Here is a 23,021-nt window from a genome sequence, read left to right on the forward strand (position 1 = left end):
CGTGTCAGTTAATGTTGCCTTGCAGATCTTGTTTCTTTCAGTATGCTGCACTAACAACCCATAAAAGGAGACACACATCATCCTGTGACTTATAGGCTGCTCCCTGATTTTTTCAAATGTTCAAAACAGGCTTTGCTGCTTCTTATGTCTTATATAATAGTTTATATTAACAATAATCATTTTCCCAAAGAAGTGCAAAAGTATGTTTTAACAACTATGTCATCATGGAAACCAGAAAAGATAAGTATGGCTCCTCTCTAAACTCAGATACGAGATAGCCTTCTATTTCCACCTTTTATTTACCTCAAAACTCATTATCGTACCATATATCAAATAATGATCATGTAAAATAATTAAGGTAAAAGTCTGAAACGATTACACAAAAGTTTTAAGATTTTCTTCTGAACATCTCTTGCAAGTAAATGTTCATCAAACATTGCAAATAGGGAAAATTAAACAAATTTCATTATCTTACTATAGCAATAAGGGAGTTAGGAAAAGTCTAAGCACTGGAAATTAAGACCTTGTACATTTGTTTGAATTGTTTTGAATCTTTCCTTTCATATTCTCTATTTTTAGTGGGATTTCTATTACTAGTTAAATTCAGTACTAATGTAATTAAAAATAGGTGTTATATATTTTGTTGCTTTTTGTCCTTATGAATAATCCTATTATTAGCAGTCTAGCCAGTGTCTGTCTTCATCCAAAGGAACTAAAAGATGTAAAGGAGTTTTCTGCATCAGTCATCAAATCCCCTTGGAAAGCTAGTTCCTCACCACCAAATTGAGAAAAGAGAAACAGGTGATGGTCCCCCGCTCAATGTTGTTAACAGGTGTGACCATGCATTAGGTACAAGGAAAAACATTTATAAAAGCACAGGAAAAGAGCGAAGGAGAAGGGAGTGGTTCTGGTTAATCTTATATGAAACACAGTATTTAAATAACTCTGACCAGAAAGGGCAGTTTTGTCGGTTTTAACCTGGCCTTCACAAACAACAAACCTATCATTGAAATGGATGAATTGACCCACCTTTTCCAGAGAATGCCAAGCAGTCAATTTTGAAAGCAATGGAGAAAGAAGGACCCCAAAACATTCTTTTCCTTATAGGAGAAGAGGTGTTGATCTGGGTGACCTCAAAATCGTTGCAGAACCACTCCAGACGCCTAATAGACCTAACTTTAATTTATTTGTCCTATAGTGGACTCATACTGTCCTTCTTTTTCAAATTCTTACTTCCTGATCTCTGAATATTCAGTTTATGCATTCTTCTCGGTCTAATTCAATGCTACTCAAACCAAAAAGGCTTTTCTCATGATTCCAACCAGAAGCTATCTCTACCCCATTCTGAGCTTTCACAAACTTTTATCCACAGCTCAAGAGTTTATACTAAAGCTGCTTCAAGACAGCTTTCAGTATAAATTTAATGAAGGTAGCTTGCCACCCTTTTCTCTTATTATTACCACTAGGACAGTAAGTGTTATCAAATACCTGTGATTCTCCTGTGGTTGTCTTTAAGAAGTTGATTCATTTTTCAAGTAATGGCTAAACTTTCAACTGTTTTAGCCATCATTGGGTTACTAATATTTTAACAATTGAGTTCATTACCTCATATTTCTTTTTTCCTAAATATAATGTTGTAATGAGAACCCGAAGAGGTAGACAAAATCCCAAACCCTCATTTTGGTGAAAAGCTAAGGATTTTCCAACTGATCTTATTAAGAAGTGAGGGAGGAAGGGAAACTAGATTGATTTGAATTTTACTTCCTTTTATTTCCTCAGCTTATTCTGTGAGGATATGCTAAAGAGCAGGGAAATAACTGAAAAGACAATGGTCAAAGGAGAAGAGAAATAAAAAGTATAGAATAATTCACAAAATGACTAATATAACCTCAATAATGGCAAGTTAACTGTATATATAATTATCCTAAGCAACTCAAAAGTAAAATGTAACACATCATCCTTTAATAACCTTTGATTTTATTATTTAGAAAAAAGCAAGGCCTACTATCAGCTAGATTAAATTTGGCCATATATTCTGTTATATTACCAACATATTCAGCCATTTGTGAAGCCAAGAAAGAGTAAAATGTACTCTTAGGACTGGTACTCAACCTTGAAGTGCTGAAAGCTACTTTATCATCTAGTGTGGGGACAAACACATGCATGCACATGTGAACCTAACACTTTGTGAGGAAAGCTCAGCATAATCACCATCATTGTAGATCACGCAGGTATCCACTTATTTTCACATACACAAATCAAGGCAGAGCTAGCTGCCTGTGCTTCCTACAAGGAGATCTGAAATCACATTTAACATTTTCTCCTACCACTCTTCTCACTAAAAGCTTGGGATATAGAGGTTTTCTCCTCTCCTTTCAGTCCCCACTACACATATAACAGGCAGGAAACTAAAAATAGCTGGACTAGCTTACAAATATTATTTAAATACTGTAAGAGCACAGCTGAGCTTAATATTCCAGAAGCAACCCAAAAAGCAGGAGAGACTTCTCCTTAGATTGCTTCTAAAACATTAGAGTATCTTTCTACTTTTAGGATTAGCATTTTTTTTAAGCCAATTATAATGTCTTGTTGATTTTCCTTTGTATTTTGACTTTTACCACTCATAAGCTAGTAGTAGTCACTTTTCTGTATTGGATGAAACTGTTTTACAGCCTAATCAATCACAATCTATTGCTTGTATTGTTTCCTAAATCTATACATAACTAGTAAAACATAATTAACAATATTTTCAAATTAAAGATAATTCAGTTATTTATATAAGGACAAAATCATAAAACAACATATTTTCCAAAAATTATAATGATTATATAATCTAAGTTTCTTTTGTTTAGGCGAAGATGAGAAATATAATGGATTATTGACCTTTTACACTTGGTTCTTTCAAAGTTTCTTCATTTTATTCAGCATTTAGTTTAAATATTTAAAATTGAAGCTGTTTTATGTTGCAAACACAGCTAAAATGAAGAGCTTCTGTGGCAGCAGTGACCAGATTTTAAATGCAGGTAGATCAATAAAAAAAAAAAAATCCACCAAGCACAGGCTCCATGTGTGAGTGGAATGGTTTATAATAGCTTGCAAATGACTATGTGCTTGGTGTAACCAGCTGTTCTTAAATTATGAATATGCAACCAATTCATGTTAAAGCCAAATCCCAGCACTATTTCTACAGAGAAATCCCAGTAGTTTTGCTTGTTCTACATGTTAGTTCTGTTAAGGATACAAATAGCGGTGAGCTTCCGAACAAATAGGACCAAACTATTGGCATTTCATGCACTGGGTCCATTATCACAGCAGGGGATGTCAATCATTGGTACATTCCTATAACAGCTCAGGCAATATGACAATGATCTCGTAGGGAAAAAAAAATCAAAATCTCTGCAGCATACTCAAAGTCCTGACAACCTAATGCTTTCTTACTTCAGCCAATCGGATTGTCAGATCTGACCTACTAGAAGACTTGCATCAAACTTGAAACATTTAAAAACATCAATCATAAAAACAAAGACAGGACATTGAATTATACAGTATTAACCTCCAGGGTTTGCATACAAAGACCTTAGATTTATTTATGTCCCAGCGAGTTAAGAGCTTCAGTACACCGTTCTTTACACCAAACTGACTGCCAATTTGATGAACCTCTCTGCCCTCAGCAGGAGTGCACCGTCTTTGATTAATGAGTGCATGCTTGTGGAAAAGTGCTATGAGAAAACAGGAAAAACACACAATGTACGTCTACACATAGCTTAAGTACCAACGCAATAACTACTTGCAAACCAAATACTCATTTTTTCTTATACATACATGCGAACACACAAAATTAGTAAAGGTTCTTATCTCTACATTACCTTCATTATTAGTATCTTTGCTAATGATTTTTATTTTAAATGAAAAGTATTCAAAAAGCCAAATTTCATAAATTATGAAAACTATTTTAAAAGCACTGATTTTTTTTAAAAAACAAACTGAAAACACTCTATCTCGTATAATAAATTTTTAAATATGTGATAAAAACTATTTTCACCTTATATTCTTATAAAAGCCTAATTTTAAAAACTCAATGTTCAACTTACACATATCAGGACTATTAAATATTTTACATCTCAAACTGTACTGACATGCCACAAACCACAAATCATTCAAAATAGATTTAAGGTCATGTAAATTCATGTTATTTTTCTTTCAGCCAAGATGTTGCCAATATTTTATAACTCCATATATAACTGTAAATTAATAATATTTATTGCCCAAAACTTCAAAGTTGATATGGTCAACAGAAAAACTTTCAAATTAGAGTTTAAACTTTTTATAACTTTTGTTAAAAATTGCCCTCCCTTAAGAAATCCAATGAGAAAAAAATTCCTAACTTATGGGATACTTATTTGCAAAATTAAGATTATGTTATCTCTAAAAAATGAGCTAAGCATTGAGATTCCTTTAAAAAAGTTTATATTTAATATATAACTCAATTTACCACAATTTAGTTTAAGCGAATATCTGCCTTGAAACAAATGAGTAAATATATTTCTAAATAATTGTATCATAGGCTAATGATTTTCTTTTTAAGGAACTATATGGCTATTATGTTAAAAGGTTGAGAAAGCATATTATCTGAATATAAGCTTAGCTACAGTCTAAGTAATGTATGTTCTATTTAAAGGGAAAGCATCTTCATAAACATGACTTCAGGAAATCATAATTCTGGAATCACGCGACGGTATATGATGTGTTAAAAATTTATATCGTATAGTAAGTCCTTTTAATAAGGTTTAACTCAGTCAATTATATATTCTAATCATCAATTTCACATTCTAAGTATTTAAAAGGTAAACTAATTTGAAATGTTATAAATTTTATGTTCTTTGAAAACTGCTTAAATGCATAATGTATTTAATGATTTAAAATTTAAGAAATCAATAACTATTGGGACTAGAAAAGATCTAAGAGTGGAAAGCTACATTTTATCCTTGAACTTATCATCCTAAAGTTTTTTTTAAACCAATTTTTTAATGTGCTTTTATTTTCTGTTGAGAATATCACTATTCTTCCTCTTTTCCTATGTCCTCTCCCACCAAAGGAAAAAAAAGCAGCAAACAATTAGAAAAAGTAGAAAACACTCAAGCACCAATGGAATGAGATCTGACACAATTTTAGTACCACAGTTTTCTGTAAATATCAATAAAAGTTATTAATGCAATAAAAATTATTTCAATTTTTAAAATGTCTACTAGTCGATTATTTAATAGTATCTTTACCTCCTGATAAAAAAATTAAACACAAAGCTGCCCATTTCCTCAATAATTTTTTCCTGATTATTTTGTGAAAAAGTTTAAAGAAATATTTAATCAAATGAGTAAACATTTATCAAATAAAGCAATCTTTTTAAAACATGGTATGAAATATTTAACTTTTTATAATCAAAAACCTCTTAAAATACCTAATAAAGTAATTTAATCAATCCCTCAGGATATGAAGTATATTAAATATCGTTAAAACTTGATGATATAATTTTACCTAGGAGTCAAAATTACCACATTACTCGGTTTGTGATAAATCATGTCTTTTAGGAGTAGGTCAAAAACTCAGAAACTGTAATTTAAAATCTTTAAGGAATCTTTAAACCTCAAAGTAATCAAGTTCTAACATATACATTGACTAATGCAAGGAGATAAGACAGAAAACATGAACTTTCATGCAACTGTGATATCCTACATCTTGTATAGTAACACAAAAGTAGCAACAAAGACATTAACAATTGCAGTTCAAGCTGGGAGTGACTGTTCTGTTTCAATTCAATGACACCACTAATGGCTTCTTAGCAGCTCCATGAAATCAACCAGCTGTCAAGTTGATGCATCAGAAGGAACAGTTATGCACTCCCATAAGAAAATGCAACACATCAGGATGTTTGGCAAAACATCTGCTCCTTTACACTGCAGTTCTATAATAAACATGCAAACAAAGAAATAGGAGAAAGGGCAACAGAATTAAAATTCCAAGGTTTCCATTACCATCTTATACGCATTTTAAATAAATAGCTTATAAAAATAAAAACAAATTCCTGCCAAGTTGAATACTTTGTTATTCTAAATCTTTTGAAAATGCTAAATATAATTACTCGGATTCTTCTAGAAAGGCAAAACTACATAAAAAATCTTTACATTTTTAAAATTGAGAGTATATTCACAAAGTAAAATCATTATCAGGTTATGTACAAAATTCAAAAATTAATACTAAAATGTATCCTTCTTTCATTTAATAACTATTTAGTAAATTATCAACGGCATTCTAATAAATGCATTTCCAAGACTGAATAGCCTAAAAATATTTTTCAGTAGTGCTTGAAAGGGTATACACTGCTATACTTAAGCATTAGTTTAACATATGAGAACAGTAAATATACTCCTCTCTGGATTTTAAAATATGTACCTACTCTTACTTCTCTCCAAACCATTATATGAATACAACAATATTAAGTTCTCATAAATAGCTTCCTATTTTTAAAACATACAATTTGATTTTCTAAAAAAAAAAAAAAAGGAAACTGTTATCACAGGCTTAAAATTTTACATCCAACCACTCATTTCAAACATTTGTAAAATCTTACTTTTTTCTATCTTAAACTTATTAAGTGCCTAAATGTTGCCCAAATTACTGATTATGCAGTACACTGACAATATACAGTGTTTACAATAAGTGTGAGACATCAAATGTACTTAACTACCATTTTCTTAAACTGCTTATCCTCTGTTGCTTGCCATTTATAATCTGCCAAATCTTCTAGTCCTTTGTTGCATGTATAATTTAAAACCATCTGTTCTATGTGCTTTCAACTATTTAAACATTTTTCACCTACCTACAATTCACATAAATGGCAGACATTCAATTCAGTCAAGCTTTCTATATAGCATTTTACATAAAGTAAATTCCTAGATAAATAGCATAGCAGATAACACCAGACTGCAACAGAGATAAAAACCGTACCACATACAACATGTTTTACGTGTTAGATCAACCTTTTCAATATATCCAGAATTGTTTCCATTAGCTTTTTTTTGAGTTAATTTTAGTCAATGTTTTTCCCTAACCCAGAAGACAAAGAGAATGCAAATTAAATACAGACAGTTTCATGTCCTTGTTAGAAGTAAATATGCTGACTGCAAATGACTACAGGAGACAGAATTCCACTTTCCCATTCAACTTACAGTGCCTTATTTATATACCAGTCAGTGTATCATTAAGTTTGATCATGTGACCAACTGAACTTTTGTGAGGTGAAAAACTATTTTAGACAAGCAAATTTAAACACTAGTTTTTGTTGTTTATCTTTTCATAATGGCTGACAGAGCTTATAGCTTGAAGTTATAAAATATTTTTTTAAAATCAATTCTGCCTTTTAAAAACCAACCTCCTCATTTTTGCCAATCGCTTGACTTAATCGCTTGACTTAAATTTCAAAAGTATACAGTAACTCCAAGTTTTTTCAACATATATTTTCAAAATGTAAACAAATATGTATAAAATAGAACATTTAATTACAAGAGGATCTAGGTAATCTAAAATAAGTATACGTAAATATGAACCAAGCTGATTAAAAGAAAAATCCACAGCAGAGATTCAAGTACATAATAAAGGGAATACGCTGACTAAAAATAACATTTGAAACCTTTAAGGAATAAAACACACGTAAACGAAAGCTAGGTGAATACCAAATGACACTATAAAAGTTTATATTTTTTTGCACATAATTTTCCACCTGTTACCAAACCATAAAATGTGTATACGTTGAAGGTTTATTTTGAGAGCAGAACACAAAAATTAACAGCACAACTTATCGTTAACCAGTTAAGTTAGACGGTCCTTTAAAACAGGGGGAAAATTAAGCGAAAAAATTACTCTTGGGACAATTTCTCGATAAAGTTTACATGACGTCACTGGGCCCCCTGAACATTCCCTAAAGTTTGTGTCTTATCCAGACACACTTTGCCTAAGGCTTCCTTCCCTTCCTCAAAAATAAAAAAAAAAGAGCGCGACTTGGGAATAAAAATTGCCCAAGATGGCGAAACGCTTGTTGTTTAGAGGGCAGAGGGAAAAAATGGAGGATATTGTAATATACACAAAGGGATAAATTTCGACAACTCGGCCAAGGACTGCAGCTGCTTCTCCCTTTATAAGGAAGCAACACACAAAAGATAAATACATAGCGCGATAAAAGAAGAGAAAATCTCCCAAACAAGAGAGCCAGCTCGGACTCTCCAAACACTTCTTCCTTCCTTTCCCAAGTCCCAATTCTGGGGTTCGTGGAACTACTTTAACCGGAGAGGAGCCGCGAAAGGGAAAGGGGGGAGGGTGAGCGACAAGAGGATTAGGAGAGCGAAGAAGAGTTGAGAGCTGGAGGTTGTTCCCGCGGAAGAACTGCTAGGAGACAGACATTACTGTAGGAACAACTATGCTTCTCTAACCCTCTGTGTACTGACATATAGCTCTTCCCAGGTATTTTTCCCAATCCCACCTGCCCCCACTTCCACCCGCACCCCCCAGCTCATTTTCTGAAAACTCTGGAGCTGCAAGCTCTACGGGCAAAGACCGAAAGAGGCCCGAATTGGGGGGTGGGGGTGGCAGGCGCAGCTAATCAGTCCTGGTGGAAAGAGGGGGCGGAGGCAAAAAAGGGCAGCAGTAGGCGGATTGTTGCGGGGTGTGGGGGTAATCCTGAAACTACCCCACTGAGAAAGGGGGGAGCTGCGGATATTCCCGGGTAGAAACAGCGATCTTGACAGTGCCAGAGATTGTTTTTTTAAGAAGCAAAACTGTTGGCAGCGACCTGAACGCTGGAAGCCGAAGGAAGGAAGGAGACGCGCAGCCGGCGGCCGAGTGGGGCGGCCGGCACAAAGGCGGCAGCGCCTGCCCGCGCCGCGGCGGCACGGCCCGCGGCCCTGCTGGACCGAAGTCCCGCACTGGCAGCTAGGAATAAAGTTTACATTCTCCTGAGACCGCACCCCCCACCTCCCACCCAGAGCCGCGCATCTCTGCGTCCTGCTCCCCCAAACTCCACTCGGGACCCTGAGCGCCACCCCAGCCTTGCAGCCAGCACAACAAAGAGACACACCGACCAGCGAGGGTAAACAGCCGCGGCAGGGCGAGCAGGGCGGGCAGGGCGAGCAGGGCGGGCAGGGCGAGCGCCTGGAGATAGCAACTCCAGAGTCTTCCCCGCTCGCAGGAGCGTAGTTTCTCCTTTTCTGTTTGAAACCGGCTTTATAACATTTGGAATTTTCATCTTCACCCGCACCCCTCACACCCGAGGATTTGTAACTCACCTTTACTTTCGAACTGAGAGTTGCGGTGGATGGGATTTTTGCCTTCCCCAGATGGTTGAAGGTTACGATTATTATTATTATTATTTTTTGAAACCCCAGCACCTTCTTATTCCTATTATTTTTTTAAAGAAAAGTATAGAGTTGGAGTGGAGGTGAGATTTGTGATCGGGAAAGCTCTTTGAATCCCTCCTTCTCCGTCTTCCGCCTCTCGCTCTCTGATTAGTTCCTATCCAGCAGCAGATTGAAGCAGGAGATGATTCTTCTCAAGGTTTGTTCAGCAGCTTCACTTCTAGGCGAAGGCTTCATGAACCAAGTGACGTCAACCAACAAGGCTTCTCTCTCTCTCCTCTCTCTAACAATGAAAGTTGCTGTTAACAAGGGAAAAAGAGAGAGAATTGTTTATACCATTTCAGTTCCAATAATAAATGACCTATCAGCTCCTAAAGGAGCCAAGGGAGGGAGGGGGGGGTTGCTTCTTCCTCCCAAGAATACTGTAGCTTTGAGTTTGCACCCTTCCTTGTCCCAGGAAAAAGTTAAGAAACTTAAATGTTTTGTTTTGCTTTTAAAAGTGAAGACAGAAAATAGGATCGAAGACGTAATTTTTCAAAAACGTAAACATATAGGGAACATAGATTAACCAATTCCACATAAAGTTTTTTGTCCGTAAACTCAGAATTCAGTTGAAGTCTACAAGCCAACTAAATTAATATGCCAAGAATTCATGGATGTTTGGAAGTCAAAATAAAATAAAAAGCAGGACGCAAGATGATCCCGGAGTTAAACGCTACTGCCCTAACACGGGCAAGTTAAGCGGGCTGTAATTTTATGCACGGAGTTAAAATTTAAGTACAACACGTTAAAATAGTAAACCGTTTTAAAGTTATAAATTAAATTTAAAAGGTAATCTCAATAGCGGTTTTCCCCTCGCAATTTCTGAGCTTAAAAAAAAGGGAGTGGGGATAGCTAATTATAAGAACTGAATACTTTTTAAAATACCAAGTTAAGACTGGTAGCCCCTTGCTCCATCTTTAAACTAAACACGAGGTATGCTATTTGTCTATCCCCAGAATCTTTTCCAACTTTGTTTTTAACTCTACTGTTCCCCCTCCCCAATTCAACATCCTGAACCCAGTAAAGTTAAACTGAAGGTAAAGTACACCACATTCCATCCTCTAAACATAACCCATATTTTCCTAAAAATGATTTTTAAGAGTCTTTACTTTGGTTAACACCCAAAAAGACAATTTTTAAAAATTTTCATTGAGGTACAGTTCCCCCTCTCCCCACAACACATTAAAGTCTCAAAGTTCATATAATTAAAAACTGAATAATTTAATTTTCAGGATGAAGAGCAAGGGAAAGGCAAACTTTAGAAAAAATAACTCCATATATGTATATTTTGTACATATAAATGTGGATAAATGTATCTTAAAAGACGCTATTGTTTTATGTTTCCTCTTCAGCCACTGGCTGTGATTTTAATTGTGCTGGAGGATCTTCATTAGTATTAACACATGGGGAGATTTCACAAAGCTGCTTCATTAGGAAAAAAAAAAAAAAGAAAGCTTGGCAGACTAGGTCTTTTCGCATGCACTGAGAATGTCAGCCTTACCTCGGTCATTTGTAACATAATAAGTGCAAGTACAATGATTGCAATGCAGGAGCACTGGGGGAAGGGCAGAAATACTGCCAGTCTAATAGGGATATCTGAAAAGAAGGCTGCTCATTACATAGTAAAATGTATGCTAAAAATTAGTGAAGATGATGTCTCAGGAGACTGATGCTAAATAAATTAATGTGCTGATATATTTTTAATTATTATTTTTGTAGTAGTTTATTTCATTCTCAGGATCACATTGAGCAGCAAAGCTGTGCTAGCACTTATTGATTTTTTTTCCCTGCCACATTCCCGGAATACAGATTTTAATCATTTCACTACACCACACTCAGTAATTTCATTAAAAACTGGAACCTTCCATCCCCAGAAAAGCATTTAATTTCAATGACATACAATTTCTCTCTTAGCAGAAAACTGTCTGTACAGTAAAAGCTGGCCTAAGGTTCAAATGCATAATTTAATCCTGAGTTTCCATGCTCTGCATTCCTTTGAAGCTATAATTTGAGTAACTACCTAATAACTGTAATAAAGACAATAATTTCCTTTAATATATTATTAACTCATATTTAATTAACTCAGAGGCCAAGCTCTGTACATGTATGATTGGGTCAACAGTTCTGCCATCTCAAAATTTACTAATAATGTTCCAAAAGAAAAATACAGATTAAAATGTAAGCGTGAATGCTAGCATTTAGATAATTCTATCCAATGTAACATTCAAAAAAGTTCATGCAATTTACATAATAGTGGTCACTCTTCACAGTATTTTAAAACATTTGGAAGTAAACAAGACATTTCACTGATATTTCTATATAAATATAATAATACTTCAACAATCCATTTCTGACATTTTGCCTAATCACTAGAATAACTGTTGAAACATTCAAAAAATTTTAAAAGGATAAAAAGGGGCTCGATTCAAGTTATCTCGGTTTCATAAAGAATTCTTTTAAAACATTTTTCTTGAAATAAATGGCTCACTAGCGTAATTTGGATAACTAAGGATATATATATATATATATATATTACTTAAATACTTTTTAAAATATACTGCAAAGCATAGTTCAATTTTTGGTTCCAATATTTTGAAATAATTTAAGTTTAAAGATGGCACATTGATTTTCCAAACAATAAGTTTCATAAGGATATTTAATTTACATTGCCTAGTTTTTAGAGAAGAAACCTGTGGGAAAAATACTTGACATAATATGTCATTTATTAATTTAAACTCTGGATATATCCTAATCAACAGAAAAAAATGGTACATATGTAATAAAAGTGATTAACTTGTATAAAAACATATTAAAAATTTCTGTCATTCTCCTGAGTAATTTAAACCACAGTTCAAAAAATTTTTTAAAAGTATGTATATATAATTTCAAGTTGAAGCTACATACAACACAAAGTTGTCTTTTAATTGGTTGAATGATGAAGTAACAAGAATGTCATCAAAATGCTGGAATGAAGGATAAAAGTGATAATGAAGAACCTGATTTAGTGTCTTTAAAATATTTTTAAAATATAATTATCATCAAAGGTTCTTTATATAGTTTGGAATATATTTTTGCAACATTCTCAAAAATGAAATGCAGTTAAATACAAATCAAAAGTTAGTAAATTAAAAACACATAGATTGATATGTAAAATTCTTAACATGCGTTCCTATATTTCAATAAAAGCTTCAATTTTTACATTAAGATATATCTAAAATAATGTGTTATTTGGTAATTCAAATATATTAATTTTCCAATTTAATCTATACTTTTAAAACTGATTTTTTAAAATAAAAGTATACTACAAATTTAAAATTGAATTACTCCAATATTTGATACTACAAAGTTGTGCTTTATTTTTTAAGATGATTCTTTCCCTTTTTTCATGTTACCACATTTGATTGTCTCAGAGATTACAACATAGTCATAGAGTCGGGGAATAATTACCATAGTTATAAAACAATCTGGCTCCTATAGCGCATAGTCTTCTACCTAACATCATCATCTAAATTAGTATTCACCATATGCCGAATTGTAAAATTAAATGGTCGAACAGATCTTTACCAATATGACTGATAATTATTTCTGAACTTCTATATATGATATCTTCTTATCCCATAGACTAATTATGCCACCACTACAGACTCAATTACTGCACTTTCTTTTTTAAAGCAGCATCTATTTTTAGGACCGAGACAGAACTTCATAGATAGATAGAAGTAAAGATGGATAGATATCTAATTTACTACTATGGGTATTGCACATGGATCTTCAAATAGTAAGGAATTGCCATGTACAGAGAACAGAAAGCCCAAAGAATGAAGGATCTAAATAGTAGAATTAGCTGGCCACTGTAATGTCTTGTTTCTGTTTCATAGGTACAGACTAATGAAGCTTTATTTGTTTTCATTCACTGAACAAACATTTGATTGCTTGCTATATGCTATGCACTCTGCTAGCGGCTGGAAAAACATGAAAAGCTCACATTCTGGTTGATGTTGAAAGTGTGAAATTCCTGGGTGATTAGAGATTCACAGATATCACATTATAAAGATACAAATAATAAAGTTTTGTTGGAATGAAGAGGATGGGGCAACTAATTCTATGAGTCTAAAACAAGCTTTATCAAAGAGATGTCATTTGAACTGCATCTCAAATACTGAAAGCTAACCAGGAAGGAAAAGGGAGGAGGGGGTGGATTCTAAGTGAAAGAAACCATAAGTTTAAATACAAAGCACTACTAGGTCTGGTCTCCATTTATTAGTGAGAAATTCAGTGTAACAGGAATATCCAGTGTGAGGTGTGGAATAACACGGATGAAGGAGGGAAAGGAGGCTGGGACTTAAGAGTTGAAAAGCCTGATGTACCATGATGGTAAATGGTTGAATTTATCCTGAGAGACAACGAAGGTCCGCAAAGGAGTGACATGATCGACCTTGTTTTTAGTTAACAATAACTGTGTAGGCAGTGCAGATGATAGACTGTAGTACGAAAAGACTGCTTAACAGTCCATGAAAAAGATGGTAAAAGACCATGGCACTGGAAATTTAAAACCAGGTATTTTTGAAGTAAAATGTGGATTTGGCGAACAACTGAAAACAGGGTAAAGGGAGAAGAAGAACTGAGGAAAGACTAGAGAGATTTATGTCTTAGGGAACTGAGAGAATGCTGAAGTCATTAAGTTAGGTCCAGAACACATAAAGGAAAACAAATCATAAGGTAATCTGGAATTAGAATTAGAATTTATGCTTTATAGGTCACTTTTTAATGAAATTATCAGAATCAACTAGAGAACTTTTTCAAAATGCATATACCCAGGCCCAACATCCAGAGATGCACTAGGTCCGGAGTGGGGGCCTACTTCCTTTTCTTAAAAACTCTGACAATGTTTCAGATAAAAACTCCTGATTAAGAACACTTTTATAAGCATAAGCTGATTATAAAACAAAAACAAAAACAAAAATGAAAAAGAAGAACATTGAGAGTGGTGGTAAGTGCCATGTCAGATATTAAAATATGCATAAGGCCTTTATAATTTAACAGTTGATATCAGCATGTGGAAAAAAAAACAATAGAACGCAATAAAAAATTGAGAAATTAACACAAGTGCTGATGGAAATTTAATAGATAAAGCTGTATTTCAAAGCAGTGAGGAAAGGATGGACTTTTTAATAAGTATTGTTGGAATAACTGGGTGGTCATAATGAAAAAAGATGACTTTGGATCTATTCCATGAATAAATTTCAAAAAGGTCAGATATTTAAATACAAAAATTTGAATCACACAAGTATTAGGAGAAATGATGGGTCAATTCCTGTATAATTGGAGAGTAGGGAAAATATTTCTAGCAATGGTCAAAACTAGATGCAATAATGTGAAATACTGGTAAACCTCAATGCATGAAAATAGAAAGCTTTTGTATGGCAAAAAAAATAATATAAAACATACTGCAAGCAAAGTATAAAGACAAATGAGAAACTGAGAAAATATTTGTAACTTATATAAGAGACAATACCCTATATATAGAGTATCTAAAATTGAATAAAAGACCAACACCCTGGTAAAAAAAATGGCAAGAGATATGAACAGATATTTTACAGAAAAAGAAATGCAAATGCCTTTTAAATAGAAACATTCTCAATCCTGTTTATAAGAGAAATGCAAATTAAGAATCACTGATATACTATTTCTCACTCAACAAATAGGCAAAAATCCAAAAATTCCACAACACAGCCTGCTACTGAGGCACTTGTATGGAAAAGTGACACTCTCAAATATTGCTTGTTGGAGTGAAAAATGGAAAAACCCCAACAAGAGAGAATTTGACAGTATCTAGTAAAGTTACAGATGCCCTGTGATCCTGAATTTGAATTGAGTATAATAGAATTAATGCATATTTATTTTTCAACTAGCAAATCCCTAGAATCTGACCAAGATTAAAAAATATATAAAATAGTTATATAAGAAGTTATTAATTGAAGCATTATTTGTTAAAGCAAAAGTCTGGAAATAACCCAAATGTCCTTTATAAGGAAATGGTTGAATTAATTATGGTACATGTACACAGTGGAGTACTATGCAATTCTTTTTTAATGAAGAATGTATATAGTATGAAATATTTCAGTCAAGCCTAGTATATTTTGTTAAGTAAAAAATACATCAGTAGTATGCTACCGTTCATCTACTTGCCTATTCGCCTAATTTTTTAAATCAAAGGAAAAGTCAAACCTTAAAATGGTTACCAATAGGGAGGAAGGGAACAAGGTACAAAAGATAAAATAGTAGGAAGACTGCTCATAAAACTTGTTTGCAGGTGTGATTTTGGAACCATATAAAATCATTTTCATAATTATAAAATAAATTTAATGTAAAAAGCAATGCCATCGAATTGAAACCTAAATAAAATAAATGAACTTAATTGTATATTGAGTTGGTAGCATAACCATACAGAGAATATTCTAAGTGACATTAAGCATGATAATTTTTTATAAAGCACACACAAATACAATAATTTAACAGTATATCCCTCATAGGATATAAACTAAGAAAAAGAAATTTAAAGCAGCAACAACAAAACAGGGCCTTAGATGGTAATCACTAACCAATTTTTTTTTAGTATTAATTAATTGGTTGTTTTTGTAATATTGCTGCATGCATAGTCTGAGAAAAAGTAAATGAATAAGTTAGTGTTTTTGGAAATTAATTTTTGGTATGAGACAAAAAGAAATAGATATAAAATTAATGAGTTACATAAAAGCCCTGTGATCCTGAATTTGAATTGAGTATAATAGAATTAATGCATATTTTACATTTAAAAATACATATTTCTTAGTTCAGCCCACTGTAACTGCCTAAAAACAGAGACCATTGCAGAAGCAACAAGGAGACAGACATCTGTGTACCCGAATTATGGTCTCTAAACACCATTTGCTCCTATAAAGAATTCCAAGAAGCAAAGGCTGAGTCCGGGTTTGGGATAGGAAATGTCGAAAATAAGCCTAGAATACCCTATCATACCAGTAAACCATTAATCAAAAATTATTGGGGTCATGTTAAAAAGACTTGAAAGTCAATTTGAAGAGACCACTTGAAGAGGCTCCCACTGAACAAAGATCAATTACTACAATGAACTGAAACATATTAAATATATTTTAATATATCAGTTTATAATACTTTAAAAAGAACCTCACTGTTCACTTTTGAAAAATACTAGGGAACCAACTCATTATTTTGAAAATTGGTAAATAAAGGAAACAAATTAAGAATTTATTCAACATTTCTAATCAAATGTACATTAGGGAACCTAACTTGAAATCATATGTATGTATGTATGATTATATGTAGTATATGTACATATACATGTGCATATACATACCCACATATGTATCTTCAGATTTCAACATAAGATTCAATTTTTTAAAAGAAGTTTAAAAATGTCATTGGTCTGTACTAACAGTTATTATGATCAAGCATACAATTTACCTGTGAGTTTCAAGGCAGACAAAACAAAGAAGGAATGTGATACCATTCTTATCTGGTAAATAAGAAATGTATCAACTCATTAAAATGAACTTAAAACATTGGAATAACATATCAAAGTTTTTAAAGTAATTTTATAGCAAGTGGATAGACATCATTTGTATGGTCTTTCCCATAACAATATTCCATTAAAACTAAGGGCATAATGATGAATATAATTTTTTGAACTAACTCAATTAACAGACTGTTGCTCACCCAAGTTATATAAGGCTTTGTAGCTTATGCACAGCTACAAAGGGGCAGCAATGTGCTGAATTCAAGTCATACCAGCTCCTGACAGTCAAAAGTTAAATTTTCAGGAATTTTACAAGATGGTTGTTAACACAGTCATTACCATAAATAAATATCTTCAAACTTAAAATAAATTATATTAAAAACAAATAGATATTCAAAACTCATCATGTATTTTATTATGCTTTAAGATCATCTATGAGCTAGAAGTTATTTATGTCATTTGTAGTATGACAAAACACCCTAAAAACTAAACAGTGGTGTCCTACTGCCCATATCTTCCCAACTTTGTGATCAGTGATTTTATGTTGTAGCTTAAAATTGACCATGGTGGGCATGTTTACGGAAAACGGCAAACACTACGCATCATGGCATAACTAATGCTTTGTTGATAGTCTAGACTTAAGAAAGTAATGGAAAAAAATGTTAATGCAAATTAAACAAGTGTTACACTAAAATAGCACAAAAATGAGAAGATAATCTCCCAATATTTAAAAACTATTAACAAGTTGCAAGAAGTCACATCAATGATGAAAAAGTGAAGTCATTTCATTTTCATATTACTCATTTACTTAAAAATATTGATGACCATTTATGTCGGAACTAAATTCTTCAACAATTACAGCAACTACAGGTTGGCTACAGATAGGGCTATAGACACAAGAGTTTGGTAAAAATCAACTAAAGCAGTCTATTAGAATCAATTAGCTATAGGGATTTTACAATACAGTATTATATATGTTATTTGTAAATTGTGTGTGTGTATATTTGCATGCATATATGTATATATATGCAAATATTTATATGCAAATATATATGCAAATATATATATGCAAATATATATATGCAAGCAAATATTTTTATTCCCAGAAAGATTTACCACCACACCCCTGTTGGGGAGGACTACAATCACTAGTCCTTGAGGAGTACACAGTTCAATTTAGAGAAGTTAACATCCCAAAATATCTGATTACTCTAATAGAGATATTCAACGTAAAATGAGTGCGCATTAGAAGGAGTGATTATTTTTTCTGAGTGGGGATAGAGGAAGGAGAATGCATATCTTAATTTATGAAAGAGTCTGTGTCATAGTGATTAGGGCTTTTTTGCATTATAGTTTCTTCTGCTATATTATTTTCAACATTTAACTTTGTAATAATTTAGCCCTGAAGGATAGTTTCAAGCTATTCAAAAAGGATATTTTAACCCATTTGGACAAGCCATCTGAAATCACAAAAATGGTCTTTTTAGGGTCATAAAATATTTTTATTTTATATCTCATTTCTAAAATTCATGACTACTTTCCCTCTCAAAAGACATCATGTTTCAAGTTGGAAAACCAGAGTTTTATATTAACTTATTTTCACAGCATTCTGAAAAAATATACATTTAACCAAAATTCAATCAGAAGCACAACTTTCACTACTTTCTTTAAAAATTGAATCAAGATCAGAGTTCATATCATTTACAAACTATCTCTGGGAATAATGCAGTGTGAGAAATAATATTCAAGTGTCAACTCTTTAACTAGTGTAGTGATGTTGTTCCTTGTCCTATGGCTCATACTTTGTCAACACTGACCGATTCCAAGACACCTTTTCCAGAAAAAATTTTTGGCTCACAAATAATCACAAACCATATCTTTAAAATCTCTTCCCCTTTAGCATGGATTTGCAGTGATTAAAAACAAAACAAGTTGTCAAGCACTGCTACCTCATAAATTAACTATACATAGGTAAAAAGTTTATTAGTACTCTTCACCTAGGTTTCATCCAACCGAAAAGCCAAGTATTTATTAGCATGCACATATTAGAGTAACTGAGCTTTCATATTATATATCATTGATGTTACAGTGTCCAAAGAATCATATTAAAGAAATTTGGCCAATAGTTGATTTTGACTTCTCACCAGACATAATTATTTATTATTTTGCTGCTGGTCTAATAAACTTGGCAACTGTGTGGTTTTCTAACTGCTTTTGCTCTGAGGAGTACAACGCTGAATTAATACTTCCTTAGCTTTAGTGCCTTCTCCACCGAAGACAAAAATACTAGAAGGCATTATATTGTGCTTATTCTGGGAAGCTTTTATTATTTTACTAGAATAGTTTACCCAAAATTGTCATTAGGTTTTGTTTAAAAGAGAGTCAATGACTTTAAAATATCCTTACCCAAATGAGTTCAAATTACTTTTTATAACTCCTTTCTCTCTCCCTATCTATAACCTTTCTCTCTCTCTCTCTCTCATTCTTCACTAAAGAGAGGCAATCCAAAAAGAAGCAGAACAGATGACAAAAATCACCTGGAAACAATATAAGCTAGATCTTTAAAAATGGCAATATATATATATATATATATATATATATATATATATTATAAACTGTGAGCTACCTAGTACACAGAGGGAAACAATTCAGCAGCAGCTTTTATGGTAGCTTATATGTGCAGCTTTTGTTGAAGGAATTGGGTTTTCTTTGAAATTTTCTTAAAAGGTTCACCCTAACTACTCAGGGGAGGGAACATATCTTATTTCCATAGAGAGATAACCCTTGGGAATTAGATCATTCCCTCAATTCAGGGTCCTGAAGCCTCTGCTTCTGCCAGGAAATCAACCCTAATCCTTCACTCTTTACCCTTTAGTCATCTCTTCCAGTAGCTACTTCCATTTTTGGCATAGTAAGAAAAAGGACAGTGTAAGGAGACTGTACATCAAACCCTCTACTATTTAGGTGTATTAATAATGAAAGTTACATTGTAAGATGTATAAATGTCAAATCACTATGTTGTACACCTAAAACTAATATAGTGTATGCTAACCATATTTTAATTATAAATATTAAAAAAATAAATATGAAATAGTTGAGATCACCAAAAAGCGATTGCAGAGAGACCAAGTCCTGTGGTGCTATAATACTTAGAAGTTAGAGACATGAGGAAAAATCACGAAAGTAAATTAAGAAGGACTGGCCAGTGAAATGAGTGCAAAAACATGTTCATAGTGATGAAATGCTTCAACCGCCATTGATAAGCTGAGTAAAATAAACATTAGAAATTGACAACTGAATTTGCAACACAGACATCATAGCTGTTTTACTGAAGAGGTTAGAGACAGTTTTAAAAAATCATCTTTCAATTAATGAGTATGCCTTCATAGTATTTTTTTTTCTACAGGGGTTTGAGAAATATATATTTTCTGAGGCCTTGAAAATCTGACAGGGCAGTGGCGGCGGCAGAGTATGTAAGGAGAGCAGCTCTGCGGGCTCCAGTTGTAACATTCGCTAGACAAAGTGGTTTCTGTGAGGCAGAGTTGCTATGATGTTCTCTTTCAACATGTTTGACCACCCAATTCCCCAGGTCTTCCAGAACTGCTTCTCCATGCAGTATCGCTGCTTCTCCATGTCCATGCTCACAGGGCTTAATGACAGGTCAGATGTGGAGAAAGGCGGGAAGATAATTATGCCACTCTCAGCCCTCGATCAACTTAGCCAACTCAACATTACCTACCCCATGCTGTTCAAACTGACCAACAAAAACTCAGACAGCATGACGCATTGTGGCGTGCTGAAATTTGTGGCTGATGAGGGTATCTGCTACCTCCCATACTGGATGATGCAGAATTTGCTGTTAGAAGAAGGGGGACTGGTTCAGGTGGAGAGTGTCAATCTGCAAGTGGCCACATACTCCAAATTTCAGCTTCAGAGCCCTGACTTCCTGGATATCACCAACCCCAAAGCAGTATTAGAAAATGCACTGAGAAACTTTGCCTGACCACCGGGGATGTGATTGCCATCAACTACAATGAGATCTATGAACTGCGGGTGATGGAGACCAAGCCTGACAAAGCTGTGTCCATCACTGAGTGCGACATGAATGTGGACTTTGATGCTCCACTGGGCTACAAAGAACCTGAAAGACAAGTCCAGCATGAGGAGTCAACTGAAGGCAAAACTGACCACAGAGGCTATGCTGGAGAGCTGGGCTTCCATGCCTTCTCCGGCTCTGGGAACAGACTGGATGGGAAGAAGAAAGATGTAGAGCTGAGTGCCTTCCCAATCGAGCCTGGAGACATTAAAAGAGGAATTCCCAATTACGAATTTAAACTTGGTAAGATCACTTTCATCAGAAATTCACATCCACTGGTCAAAAAGGTTGAAGAGGATGAAGCTGGAGGCAGATTCATTGCTTTCTCTGGAGAAGGATAGTCTTTGCATAAAAAGGGAGGAAAGCCATAAATTGAGACTTTTGGATGATTGAAAGATAAAATGATCAACTGCAAAAAAAAAAAAAAAAAAAGAAAAAGAAAATCTGACAATATTTTTGTTCCTTTCATATATGAAAGAAAAGTCAGTTGAGCACAAAATTCTTAAATTAATCCTTTCCTTATAATTCTGTTTCTTCATAATCTTATGGAATATAGTGTTGTAGAGAAAGCTGAGAACATCCAGAGTTTTGTTTCCTTATAGGTAACATGATTCTTCTGCCTGAGTCCTTTTATTATAATTAAAAAGTGGTGTCAGGTAGATTTTTCAGTTGACTATTATTAGATGAGGCTAAATGTTTAATTGGAATTTTTAGATTTAAAAAATCTTATTATTATTATTTTTTGTTCCTTTTCCAGTGGTTTATTTTACAGCATACCTAAGTTGGATATGTTTCAAATTATCATTTGCATATTTTCTTCTTTTCCTCTGCTTACAGGGTAAAGATCACATCACTGACTTGTCTGCATGGTCTTTTAAGTACATAATACCTCTAACATAGACTTAAATTCTATCAGTGAATTTTTAATTTCTTTAAAATCTTTCCTTATATCGTTCAACTCCCTTTTTATCTAATCCTGAGATTTTTCTATTCTACTTTGAATTTTCTGCTCAACTTTTATCAAGATCAAACTCACTCTCTTAACCCTATGGCAGAATAGAAAATATTTACAAAATTTTCTTCTAGCTAATTTTAGTATTTAACTCTTTCTTTGACTTAGGGGATAATATTTATTTTTTATTCTGTAACATGTTTTTCATAAATTGCTTAATGACTATTTTGTTTTCTTTCACCTTTATGAGGTGTACCAATTTAGCGTTTGCCATAGGCTATTTTATGGACTTCCTTTGTGCACATTTAACTGACCTACAGCTTCAAGATTATAGTGGAGGGCAGGTTGATACATGTATTATACTTACATGTTTATATATGAGTACATGAGTGTATGTAGCTTGATATTCAATTCCCAGTATCAAACAGGTCTTCATCTAGTGGTTGGAATCTTCTAGGGATCAGGTGACTTCACCAAAAATCAATTTATTAAGAGCTAATAATACTCTATTTACTGAATGACTGATTTGCTAAATAACTCATTAATGAGTAGCAATAGTTAAAAGCTTTTTAACTATATTTTACATATAGAAGAATGTAATGAAACTTCAAAAAACAAAATCTTTGTTTCATATGGAAAAAGGTTTTACATATTTTTAAATTTTTAAAAATATTTTCTTTTGGATTTGTTTGGGCTAATTCTGATTTTTCAAACCGTTTGAATTTAATGAAACCTTTTAGTTTAATTTATATTTACTATCTCAACTTCTTTTTGTCACCTTTGAATACAATTAAATTCAAAATCAGAATTTTAAATTATTACTAGTTTATGTTTTGGCAGTTTTAATTGCATAGTAACATGGGACTATAAAAATGAGTATGCAACCTGAAACATACGAATCTTTCTTAGTAATAAATGAAAAAAGTATGAATGTCCTATAACCTTTACAAATTTTTGCCAAAACACAGAAAACTCTTACTGTTGGCTATAAATTTA

The 23,021-nt window shown here is 33.3% G+C and overlaps 2 protein-coding genes across 2 annotated transcripts in view; one reads left to right on the plus strand and one right to left on the minus strand.

Annotated features, from left to right (window-relative positions):
* Positions 1 to 23,021, minus strand: part of BAZ2B (bromodomain adjacent to zinc finger domain 2B) — a 292,925-nt gene that overhangs the window by 225,800 nt on the left and 44,104 nt on the right. The window contains exon 3 of the mRNA XM_039855749.1: positions 9,333 to 9,700. The gene's annotated coding sequence lies outside the window, so the exon portion shown is untranslated. The remainder of the gene's footprint in view (positions 1 to 9,332; positions 9,701 to 23,021) is intronic.
* Positions 9,058 to 21,556, plus strand: LOC120597062 (ubiquitin recognition factor in ER-associated degradation protein 1-like). The gene is given in 3 exon segments (XM_039855748.1): positions 9,058 to 9,136; positions 20,384 to 20,969; positions 20,972 to 21,556. Coding segments are annotated over 2 exon segments (888 nt in total). The 5' UTR covers positions 9,058 to 9,136; positions 20,384 to 20,524; the 3' UTR covers positions 21,415 to 21,556.

This window comes from Pteropus medius, unplaced genomic scaffold (genome assembly GCF_902729225.1).
Source record: "Pteropus medius unplaced genomic scaffold, Ma_sr-lr_union100, whole genome shotgun sequence".
Lineage (NCBI taxonomy): Eukaryota > Metazoa > Chordata > Mammalia > Chiroptera > Pteropodidae > Pteropus > Pteropus medius.